This window comes from Aplidium turbinatum, chromosome 6 (assembly GCF_918807975.1).
Source record: "Aplidium turbinatum chromosome 6, kaAplTurb1.1, whole genome shotgun sequence".
NCBI lineage: Eukaryota > Metazoa > Chordata > Ascidiacea > Aplousobranchia > Polyclinidae > Aplidium > Aplidium turbinatum.
In genome coordinates this window covers 30,599,709-30,612,224 of record NC_137477.1, presented here as the reverse complement: position 1 = coordinate 30,612,224, position 12,516 = coordinate 30,599,709, and the positions used below count along the sequence as shown (strand labels likewise).

Below are 12,516 nucleotides of genomic sequence, written 5' to 3'. Positions count from 1 at the left end.
TTCATATCTAACCTGTAAGAAAAAGGTATAAATGGGAAACCATGGCGAACTGGAGATGTGGCCTGATTTGTCACATTTTGATTTCAGCTACGGTACTGCTAGTGTTTGATTGACATTTTCTGAAATGTTTTTACTTTTTGTTGTCTCCTAATGATATAAAAGCTTTTTGCTGCCTTGGGGAAGCAAAAGTAAATGAAAAAAAGCAAATTGAAAAACGCTTTTAATCAGACTGTTATTGAAAAATTAACAGTCTGACTAAAATCTTCGAAATCAAATTTTCTTTGTTTTTCAACATGTGAGGATGTTAAAACCTATTGTGTCATCTGGGGAAAACAGTAAACAAAGCGTAAAAATCTAATTTTTAGAAAAATTTATTTTAACATTTGCCCAAAGTTAGTAAAATCTGAAAATTTCTGAAAAATGTGACAAATCAGGCCGTATTTTTAGGTAGCCATGAGGGAATATACAAAAACTTCATTTTTGGTGGCCGGTTTGGGGGGGCTTGAGCCCCCTTAGCCCCATGCTGGGTGCGCTACAGTTAGATCTACCTTGTTAAGCCCAACTTCACCAGTTAGGTATGGATAAGCTGATTCCATTTCTGGACTTGGTTGGCATCGGAATTTACTTGGAAGCGGTTTAGAAAGCGGGTTTCCCTTCATATTGAGTTCTTCTAGCTTCTTCATCTTGAAGACGCCTTGAGGAACGTCTTCAATTTCGTTACCTAATCAAAGATACAAGACCTTAATACGCTACTACTTAGAATAGGATTAATAGCATTTGAATAGTTCTAGTTTAATCTATTTTTGTAGAAGCTGGAATTGAAAGTTTTGATTCAATTTTAAAGTTAAATTTCAAATCGTTTTGTTGGTAATGACATAAGAATTTTAAACATTGTTTTTAAAGACATTTTGAAATTTGTTAGACAAGCTGCACTTTTCGTTTTTGATAGGAACACAAACAAACAAACTTTTCTCATCACCGCTGCTGATTTGAAACATGTGTGCAGCCTGCTTTATGCTGCTGGTTAGATCAATGAATTGTGATGGAGCGAGCAAACCGGGGAGAAAATTTTGCAAAAACTCAAAAAAAAATTTTTTTTTTTTCGGTTTCCGGAGCCACATGGGTTATCAGTGTACATTAGTAATTGATCATACTGCCAGGTTTGTTTGTTTGTCGTATTTGTGTGGTAACTATGGACAGTTTTTCTCTGCCATAAAACTGTAATAAACAATAATAAATAATTAGAAAAGGCTGATACAGTAAACTACAGCATTGAGCATCAATGGAGTAGCTAAGAGGGGGCGGGGGGGAGAGGGGGCGGACCGGGGGCACGTCTAGGGGCGGCACTTTCAGACTACGATTTTTGATTATAATCTGATAAAAAAACGCATTTCATTTTCATATACTCTTTCTTGAAGGGGCGGCAAAATCTGAATCCGCCCCAGGCGGCACATTCCGGCACATTCCCTAGCTACGCCACTGTTGAGCATGTCTATGCTAACCTACACAACATAGCCTAAAGGCCTACCAGTCAAATCTATTTTGGCCAAATTTTTCAATCGTTTTATGTTTTGTGGAATCTGTCGGATTTGGTTGTTTGATAAACACAGCTCTTGTAATGATTTCATCTTGTCTATCTTTTTCGGAAGTTTTTCAACCTGTATTGGAAAACAGCTGTGAAATTACTTTATGCACACGACGCAAAACACTTGCAGCTGACATCTTAAAGCCACGATCTCATGATTGGAAAGGTATCTCACACTGTAAAGACAAATGAACGACGAGACAATGCTTTCACCTTTCATTGTGTAGCTTGTGGTGAAGCCCATAAACTCGAGCTAATAACTCTGATCTACAGTACAGACGTGATGGATGGTGCAAGGCAAACGAACAAAAGGACGACAAAAAATGGAATGTTTTGACAATATCAAGCAAACTACGGGAATAAACAGCATGCCAGAAGTACTAGCAAAAAAAAAAAAGACAGAACAAAATGGCGGGAGTTCATGTGGGAGGCCACACCTGATCAAACATGATTAATCTGTTGAAGAAGAGAAGTGAAGCTAGACTAAACCCTCCAAGTTAACAGAATGTATTGAAACAAGTTGGGTACTTTCTAAACATTGTGTGACAATGTTTCTATCCAAGCGTCATTCTTACTTTGTTGTTGGAAAAATTGAGGTATGTTACCCACTTTAACTTGTGGATATCCTGCGGGATTTCAGACAAATTGTTTTGAGCAGCATTGAAAGAGCGGATCTGAAACAAAATCGACCATTAAAATCTGAATCACCAGCTGTGAAACTTATAATCTATGTTAGCTATATGAAAGGTTAGCATATGTCAAGACTTACAATAAACACATCGATATCAACTTTTAATGTTAAATAATAAAATATTAAATAATGTTAAATATAGCCTACCTTAACAGCATGAAAAAAGGCGGAAATTGTGGGGCCTAATCAGAACATTATTAACCTTTTTATGATTCCTTTGTTGAAAATTATTTATATGCTGGTATTCTGAAGTTTTTATTTGTTTCAAAAAGCTTAAGTAACATTTTGCAAGTGCTTTGATGAACGTCTTACTGAAGACAGACATTCCATATCAGTAAAGATCTCTTCCAATTGGTTGTCAGCTAAATTGACTTCCCGAAGCAACGTGTCTTTTGGCACAACTTCTGGAGTGACCAACTTTCGGATCTGATTGTTATTTAAAAGCAAAACCTAACAATACAAAGCAAAATTAAAAGATATTTCAGAAAAATCGTGGTCTAAAAATGTTGTTTGGTTGTCAAACAACATTTGTTCCACAAGAGCAAGGTTATTGGTTTATGCATAAGAGAATAGCTTTAAAAAAAAATAAGGACTTTTGTTCCTTCGTCATGGTTTCCTATATGTATGATTACTTCAGTACGTTTGAAAAACTTTTAAATAAAAAGATCTTTGCCAAGTTGATTTTCATGAAACCAACAGAGCTTAATAACCTACTGAAGATTCCCTTTTTGACTCAATTTTTTTTGAAAACTTTTTGATAAGGAGAAACGAAGAGATGAGTTCAATGTCGTACAATTCCGATGCTATTGAAATCTACAAAACTAAATTCAAAGAAATTAGTCACAAAACAGAGATATTGTACGCCACCCTGAAGTACGCAACATGAGCTAATGCTAATTTACCTCCAAGCTTGCCATCTCAAAAAGATCACTTTTTATCTCAACAAACTCGTTGTAAGAAACATCCAGTTTAGACAACTCGCTAAGTTTTCTAAAGTTGTTCGGAAACTTGCACAATCTATGAAAGAAATATATCCTTGAAGTTTAGTTATACCACGATGAGTACTAAAGGTGATTCCACAAAGCGGGTGGGCCACTACTATGTGAAGGAAAACTAAAACAATGAATTACAATGATACTACCTGTTGTGGGAGGCTTTAAGCAAAGAAAGGTGACGCCATTTTTCAACATTCTCTGGTAAGTTTTCCATTTTGTTTTTCGAAATATTTAGTTTCTTGAGAGAATATAAGCTTTCAGAAGCTTCGGGAAGACGTTTTATTTTGTTGTTTTCCAAGTTTAGCTCTTTTAGAAAAGAAAGTCTTCCTAAAGCTTCAGGAAGTGATTCTATGTCCGACGAAGAAAGGTCCAAAACCGTAAGGCCTCTAAGTTCCTTGAAGACCTTACTTGAAATTCCTTCTGCAAATAGAATATGAGACACGTCACCAATATAGCACATGTGTAACTTTTTTACATATTGGGTTCAAGCTTATTGATGACATTCGACTTCGATATTGTTGTCCACACATCGGGCGACCCCACAAGCCTCGCAAGCAAAATTTATAACCTTTCGAGTAGCCTAATCAAATAAACTTACCTTTCAATAAATTTCCACTCGCCTTCAACTGTTTTATTCCCCTTGGCAACGGACCATTAGCAGCTAATGTGTTGAGCTGGTTGTTTGACAAATCCACGTGATGCAATGATCGTAGAAAACCAAATGGTTGAGGAAGACAAGTCAACATATTGTTGCCTACTTTCAAAGATGTCAAAGTTCCCATTTTCCTTAAAGATTTTGTGAGCGACTTTATTCTGTTGTTGCTCACATCAATTGCAGTCACTGACCTGTAAAGTTCAATAAAAATCGATCAAGAAATTGATGTGAGGCCTAATTTCGTTAAAAGTAGAGTAAGCAGGCTACTTGTGCTACTTCGACCATATTGGGTGAACAAATACTGTAACAAATTCTGACATAACCTTCTTCAAATCTTCTTGAAGAGAAATATGACGCAGACCTGAGTCAAAAACTTGTTTTTTATGCAAATTGCAAACGTAATAGAATTGTGCTTTGGGTTTCAAATTGTAAAACTATTGAGAAAATTAAGAAAAAGATTGAGTATGAATGAGCAGGAAAAGGAGATATAGCCTAAAAACGTTTGAATTAAAAGTTTAAATTATACTCGGAGCCTAAGTAGGCTGCATACAAACTTGCCTTAAATTTCCCACTGAATCTGGAATTTCTTCCAAGTCGTTATTTGACGCTTCTATTTTCTCTAAAGCGTTTAAATTTCCAATCGTTTGCGGGAGTTTTTTCAACTTGTTCCTTGACAGATTTAATTTGACGAGGACAGGCATCTCATCAATCCCTTCAACGTCGACAAGACAGTTTTGAGAAAGATTGATTGTAACAAGTTTTGGCATGTCACACAAATTTGCTACAGTACTGAGCTGATTTTCTGACAAGTCAAGACTCTGCAAAATATTGAAACGTGTTGCGTTTCTGAGGTGTAGATAAACTAAACATAGACACATCTAATTTCGGTTTAAAATAAACTTATTAGTGTTTGAAACTTATTAAAGGAGAAACTAACACACTTAAGTGTTAGATAATATCAAAGTAGCCTAAACATAATTATAAATAACATAGTCTACTACCCCTATAAATCTTACTTGAAGACTTTTTATATTTTGCATCATTTCCGGTAAAGTTTCAATTTGATTGCCTGAGCAATCGAGTGTAACGAGATCCTTCAAGCGTGACAAGCTTTCAGGTAAGCTCCTCAATTTGTTGTTTTGCAAATCCAACCAACGCAAGTTTTCCAATGATCCAATGCTGGAAGGAATTTCTTCCAAGTTGTTGCGACACAAGTCCAGGCATAGCAGTTGCTTCAGTTCACCAATATTTTCAGGAATTTCGGATAGTTGATTGCTGGATAAGTTTAATGATTGCAACCTAAAAAAGTAAATAACCTATTATAAATTTATGCGTCAAAGTCAAAGCCTATGAGAGGGGGGTACGGAGGGTACGGTGTACCCTTGAGGGCCCAGGCCTGTGTTTGTTGAGGGGTCCGAAATTGTGGTTTTATAGTTTACGCTCAAAAATGTTTGGTTAAAACCATCCTAAACGACTGATTTCAAGCATAAAAGTTGTTATTGTTTAGTCCTGGGGGGTACGAAATCTAGTAAAAAGGCCCAGAAAGGTAATCGAGTGCTTTGCGAGCAAATCAGGGGCCCAAAGTGGTAATTTAATGCTTTACGTGCAAAATTGTTCTGTTAAAAGCACCCTAAATTAAATCATAATTAAATTAGTTATTTTCCTGTCCGGGGAGGGGGGGCATAGAGTAGCAAAACCAAAAAAGCAGGTTTGAGAAAAAACCGGGGTGTTTTTTGTTTCTAAAAACTATTTGACAAAGGTAGTTTCACGCTTATTTCACTTCAAAATGAATTTTGGAGTTAAAGAAGGAGCCGGAGAATACTTTCGGAGCAGGAGCCGGAGTAAAAAAAAGTGACTTCTCTCGTTCACCTCTGCTAGTGCTGGGCATGTGATGAATGCAAAAGTTAATGAAGAAAGGTTAAGATTGGTCAGATGATTAACTTGATTATGTTTTAACAAGATGTTATGTTTGAGCCTTGGTAGAGAGCTTGGCTTATACCAGATAGGCTACATATAACACTCAGTAACGTTAACGGATTTAACATAAAACACACAAAAAAAACATGAAAAAACTACTAAATCCAACGTTTTCGACACCACATTGTCCTCTTCAGAAATAATTATAAGCTACATCTAAGAGAAATAAAAAAATAAATTTAAAAATTTTACATTAAAGATGTACAAGCGACACCTCTTAACAGCAACATCAACAGCTGACACACGAATTCAATGCAGGATACACAAATTGGCGAGGGACAGATCACATGACATGCACAACACAAAATAATAGTTTTGTTGCAGCCTGATAACATTATTGCGCACAGATGTCTAATTCTGCAGTAAAATATTGTGTGGTGTGCAATACGCCTAAGCAAACATCACACTTTTTGCCCAAGACAAAGGGGGCCCGGAGTGAGAGGGGGGGCGGAATGACTCATCGTACCCCTAGTGAAAATTTCTCTCAGAGGCCCTGGTCAGAGTTAGACTTGCCGTTGGAGTGTCGTACTTTGTAAAAACTTGTATCATCTGTTCTTCCTTCCTTCTTTTTTGTGTCAATTTTCTATTTAAAAACGCAATAAGTTACTTTCTTTCGTGTAACTGTTTGAATGAGAGAGTGCAGACTTGACGACCTCCTATACGCTTTTAGGGCTACGGTCTTTCGCACTTTCTCATTGGATGCACACTGTAGGCTACGTTTTTGTTTTATGTATGTTTCGCATCCAAACAAAAATAAAGTGACCATTTATCCACTGAGTTGTTGGATGCCACTGTTGCGTTCCATTGCTTCTGCTGGTTTACCTACAATTTAAATTATACGCAAAAATACATGTAGGCTAGTAGCCTATCCTATGAATCCCGGTATGAATCACACACAATTTAATGATCAACAAAAACTCAGCCAACCGAAATAGCACTAAGACACGTAAAAGATAGCACAAATCACAATGGATATTCAATGCATAGCAGACCTAGCACTGAAAGCAAGGTGTGATAACTTGGATCTTACAACGAGAATCCACAGGACTTTGTCCCAGTGATGTTTCTAGTCCCTACGACCCCTAGTTTCTAGGTTAAACATGCAAAACTTTCAGAGACTTTTGGTATGGTAGGCCTAGTTAAGTGAGGTTTGTCTATTAACTTTAGTTGAAGCACAGCGATATTTTTCGAGTGCAAGATGTAGTTCTCACAACTGCATTTACAAGTAAACGAAAAGTTTTCAAACAAACTCTGATCTTTGCATGAAATCCATAGCCTAGGGCTAGGCCTACACACAAAATAAGCAAGCAAGCTTCTTTGTTTTTATTTTTGCTAAACATCAGCTTAATGCAAATTATTATATAGGCCTACCATATTTTCATAACCCAAAAAGAGGACAAGTTTCGTAAGCAAGTAAGATGCAAGTGGATTTTTACGTTTGAAGAATTTTTACATCTTCTTAAATAATTAGGCTACTGTTGGTGGTCTACGCAGCAAACAGGCTACAGCTAGAAAAACAAAACAAGTTTGTTTGTCAGATTCAGCCCATAAATATGTTGCTGTTCCCTTAAATTTTTTCAATGAGGAAAGATCAGCTTCGAGATCATATTATTGCTCAGCTTTACATGAAATATAATTGAAATTGTCACGTGTGAGTTTCACTTATTGTTGCTTTTGTTTTGTGGAATGATCTCGTTTTGTGCTTTAGTCCACCGTGCGCAATCTGCGTGGATACTTCTCCTCTGAACTGAATTCTCTACTTGATCCGTTGTGTTGTGTAGCCATTTTGTATGTGAGCAAAATAGGTAGTCTTTGAATGTTTGGATTAACCCTATTCGGATTAACGGGTGGATGGGTTCCGTTCATACCTAAAACTTTCATCGATTACTTAAAAGTTACTGGCTCAAATTAGCTGAAGTTTTATGACTTTTCCTAAAAATTATTCATCTTTGTTTTAGTAATAAAATGACATTTTTATGTGGTATAGTTTTCTAGTTATCAGCAGTTTTTGACACCCTACCGGTACTCCTAAAATTGCCAGGTCATCTGAAAAACTTTATCATCTTGTACAAGCAAGTTAGCAAACATTTGTATTGTTTTGTGCCTTCCAAGATTTACTGCGTGACCTACATGACTACTGACCATTTCGGATTACATGCATGACTGGACCGTGTGCCTTTTACGAAGATATTAACGATTTCAGTAGATTATGACGGAGACATCAGAAAAAATTTAAAAAAAATGACTACTTTTAGCAAAAAAGCAATAGCAAATAACTGGTAGAGTATGTGTGTCCACTTAAAATTTTAACCAGTTTGTCAATAATTTTGCTTTAACTTTGCAAAAAAAGCAACCTTGTAACGTTTTTATATCAAAAGTTATTAGCAAATGAAAGTGTGGATGGAATAAGCCCACACATCAGGCCATTACCTCACAAAAATAGCTTAGTCCGAATAGGGTTAAACAATATTTTTGATGTGATACTATGTTTCTCTACTATTTTCTTGCGCAATGTATAATTATTTTTTCTTTGCAATTGATTGAGTTTCGCTTTTAGCAGCATTGATCGTTGCTCTAACGATCTGTTTTAGCCTGATGCTGCGAGTACGTTGTGGCAACATCGAATTACACTAGCTTTCGAAACACAGTTCCCTAGTCATGTGCTATGACGATTTTTTTCTTTTATAGGCTTGAAAAGGGTTATAGTCGCTTTATTTTATGTTTGTGCTAGGCTACAATGTTAAATGTCGTATTGTTGCTGAGCTATGCCTGCTTATGATCTGTACACAACTAAAAGCTGTAGCCTTTTTTCTTGCGCTATTTTGTGATTGCATCATACAAAAAATGCGTTCTACATTTACATTATGAGTCATAGCCTATTGCAAACGAAGAATTGTGCGATTTTTAATAGTTTAGTAAAAAAATTGACGATTTTGAAATGTTTGAAACATCGTGTCCATTCTTCGTGTGTCATCATTTTAGAAAAAGCAAATGTAAGATATAAACTTTAAGGCGCCTTAGCACAAATTTGCATAAGCAATAAGCATGGTAGCTGTAGATCAAACAGTTTAGCATCATCAATGTGAATATTTTTCGCTACCAGATCTACTTCACACACAGTTGACTGAACCTTATCACATTCATTGGTTTTGGACAGGAGCATCCAATCAAAACGTTTGACCACGGCAAATGAATTGGTCTATTCCTCCAAGTAGGCAACACAGGGCTCGTATAATGAAAATACGGAACATCTGATATAGTCATGGAGGCTAACAACGCTTTTGTTTGCTAAAAATGAATGCAGCATACCCACAAGCAATGCATTCAACTTTAAAATCAATAAGTCCTTTTTTAAACAAGGATAGCTTACTTCTGCCACCACTCACAGTAAACAGATTTTTCCTATTCAATAAAATTGCTTAACCTAATTAGCTGTCGTCGAAAAGTTACATACAATATCTACAAATAAAACCTTGTTAAAAATATAACTAAGAAAGTTAAAAATGCATTTTCGACTGCCTTGGAGGACAATTTTTTTTTTTGAGAAAAGAAGAAAAATCCTCCTAAAAGAGTCCATATGATAGGCCTATTGTATTCATAAGTTTTCCCCGGGATCGAGTTTTACTTGCATATTTTTCGGTTTTTATTCAAAGCTAGGGTAGGCTACTGTATCAAAATAAGTTTCAAAGACATTCAAACGACAGGCTTTTTCTTGCCTTGAAATCAGCTTTTTTCAAATAAAAAGAGAGTAAACAAATTGAGTTAAGCCCACTCACGTAAACAGTTGGGGTAGATTGGTGGAAAGGTATTCAATGTCGTTGTGTGAAGCTTCTATGCATCGTATTCTCATGGGTTTTTTCAGATCAGGATCAGGAAGAGTTTTGACTTGATTACCGCTGATGTTTATCACTTTTTGTACTTGGTATGCCGATTTCGGAATCGATCTGAAAACAAGTTTATATGAAAAACATGTCCGCTAAACTCAGATAGCATATAATATATTGGATGCGTGGAGATTCTAATAGCCTACAGACTTATTGTGTTTTCACATTTTCTACAAACCCAAGGCTATATCACATTTTGTATGACTCGTTCTTGATATTTTTAATACACTTTAATAGATAACTTTTAATAAATAATTTTGACACTTTCTTTAGATAAACACTCTAACCTACAGCATCGGCAACTCGAATTCACATTTATTGAGAATTACTTTATCACATTGTGTCCAACATCCAACATTTGAAGTGGTGGAATTGCTCCAATATTTGGTGGCAAAGCTCGAAGTTTGTTATGAGCAGCTCTTATTCTGGTCAAGGAAGAGCATTTGTGGATTTGACGGGGTAGCAATATGACTTGATTGTACGTCACATTAATTTCTACAAGAGCTTTGAGGTTGCAGAAAGTTGTAGGAAGTAGACGAAGCCTAGAACAAAAACTGTTGTTTGACTTGGCGATGTAAAAGAGTCAATATTTAGCAGCCACTCCACTCTTTGTGTTGTGACAACAAATATATGAAACAATTCACCGGTTGTTAAGCTATTGTTATTCAGTGTTGTCTAGCGTTCCAAGGATTGGTGATCTTCTTGATTGTCTTGTTTAAACAATGGAATCGTTTTTTCTGGTAAACACAAACCAGTCCATAGTGGTGTGCCGCAGACAAGAAAGTATACTAAATAGGCCTACAGAAAGTGACTTGTTAGGTCCTATTGCAATAGATCGAAATCTCAATGAATTAAGACTGCTTTAAGGCAGATTTACTTCATTTTTTTTTCAGTGTATAAATATTGTTTGCTGATGCGTGACTGCTACCATTGTGATTCAAGGTCGTTTTTGGAGTTAACATTTCACTGCATGTCTTGTTGTTTGAGGTTTGATGAACTTACGTCGTTTTTTGTATCTTTTACTCGTCCTTTTATAAAGCAAGAGCAAAACGGTGAGACTTACCAAACATATTGAAACAAGTTACTTAAAGGTACTCAAAAATTTACCACATAAACTTATTCTTCATTTTAACATATTTCTTGATTAGATTAGCACAATGAAAAGAAACTTAAAAGAACTATTGTTACTAAAGAAGTTAAATTGGCATACCGTGAAAAGACTTGTTGAACTAAACTTAATAATCTTAATCTGACCCATGACCTGATGTATTTTGCAATAGTGCAAAGGTATGAATACCAGTGGAAAATAAAGGACAAAGATGAGGAGGAGGAAAATGTTACATTTTGTGATATCAAGGGTCTCACACTCAAATTGCTCTGAGGACGAAATGGACACTGTAAATTAACCCGAGGGCCGCAATACACAATAAGTCAATAAACAAAATCACACAGTTAAAAGGCGATGAAAAAAGGTAGTAAGAGCACATCAAGAATGTTAGATCGCAAGAAAAAGTAGTAAGAACAAAGAGATGGAAAAACACTGTACGAACGCAAAAAAAAAACGAAAAAGCAAAAAAAAACGCAAACGAAACGACGAGCCTGGAGAGTAAAAATCTAGCAATGAGTTTTTGAAAGCTTGGAAAAAGCTAAACAATTAAAGAACTGACTTTAGCAAATACAGTACAAGGTTACTATTGCGATAACGACACAATAAGTAAATAGGCAATGTGGTTGTGATGTAATAATATGAGTTTCTTGCCGGCAATAAAATAGCGCTACAGTAGTGCTAAAATGTCATGTAAAGTTTCAGATTATTTGATCACTATTGAAGTGCTTTTACCTTTCTAAATCTATAGAAAATATATAATTGTTAATTATTTCAAAGTTTAAAAATGCATCTCGGGCCACACCAAAAGTCTTCGCGGACAGCGTGTACTCTAAACTAAAGTCTAAACGTTCTAAATGTGTAGTCTAAATGGAATCTTTCTTCGTGAAATAAAAAGGAGGGTATAATATAACAATGCGTGCAAGAAAGAAGAGCAGCAGATCTGTCGAGAGTCAGAAAACTGATCAACTTACTTGCCAACCTCACACAGCCATAGTTTTCATAGAAAGTTTTCGTTTGAGGATTTAAAGCGACAAAAGGTGATTGAACATTAACACGGTTATCTTTTCCCGTTTTCTTAGCTCACGTTTTTAGCCAAAACTTGAAATTAAAGGGTCGTCTCTCTCCATCTGTAGGCCTGCAATTTTGAGACTAGGGTTTGCAAAAAAACTTTTTTTTCTGGGTTACCTCCTTGTCCATGCCTAACCAAAAAATGATGTAGTTTAGTCTAATTAATCTAGTTTAAATGGAACGAGAAATGAGAGACTTACTTGTTTTTAGAACAATCTAGTGACTTTAGATTTGTAAAGTCACCAATTTCAGAGTCCAACATTTTTAACTCGTTGTCTGACACATTTAATCCAACAAGATATTTTTGGCACTTTTCAAACAGAAATTCGTCCTCAAATAATTCCAGCGGTAAGCTTTCCAATCCCGATGAAGCAAAGGAAAGAGTAAAATTTTCATCACCAACGTCCGTCTTTTGTCCTGCGGTGCGCTTCAAAACTTGGCTCAAGATACGATCGGCTTCCTTGTCCCTTGCTTTGGGAGTTTTCAACGATCTTCGATGCTGCACTGTCGCATAATCATAATTGGTTCGAACCGTAGGTTTTCGAAGAGGCAT

The 12,516-nt window shown here is 36.0% G+C and overlaps 1 protein-coding gene across 1 annotated transcript in view; it reads right to left on the bottom strand.

Annotated features, from left to right (window-relative positions):
- Positions 1–12,516, bottom strand: part of LOC145771580 (uncharacterized) — an 18,262-nt gene extending 5,746 nt beyond the window's left edge. Inside the window, exons 1-12 of the mRNA XM_082583284.1 lie at positions 12,164–12,516; positions 10,117–10,329; positions 9,680–9,847; positions 4,943–5,225; positions 4,485–4,744; positions 3,870–4,117; positions 3,418–3,691; positions 3,179–3,293; positions 2,589–2,726; positions 2,161–2,259; positions 1,529–1,658; positions 549–721 (exon numbers count right to left, since the gene is read on the bottom strand). Coding sequence (XP_082439410.1) covers positions 549–721; positions 1,529–1,658; positions 2,161–2,259; positions 2,589–2,726; positions 3,179–3,293; positions 3,418–3,691; positions 3,870–4,117; positions 4,485–4,744; positions 4,943–5,225; positions 9,680–9,847; positions 10,117–10,329; positions 12,164–12,516 — 2,454 coding nt within the window. The remainder of the gene's footprint in view (positions 1–548; positions 722–1,528; positions 1,659–2,160; positions 2,260–2,588; positions 2,727–3,178; positions 3,294–3,417; positions 3,692–3,869; positions 4,118–4,484; positions 4,745–4,942; positions 5,226–9,679; positions 9,848–10,116; positions 10,330–12,163) is intronic.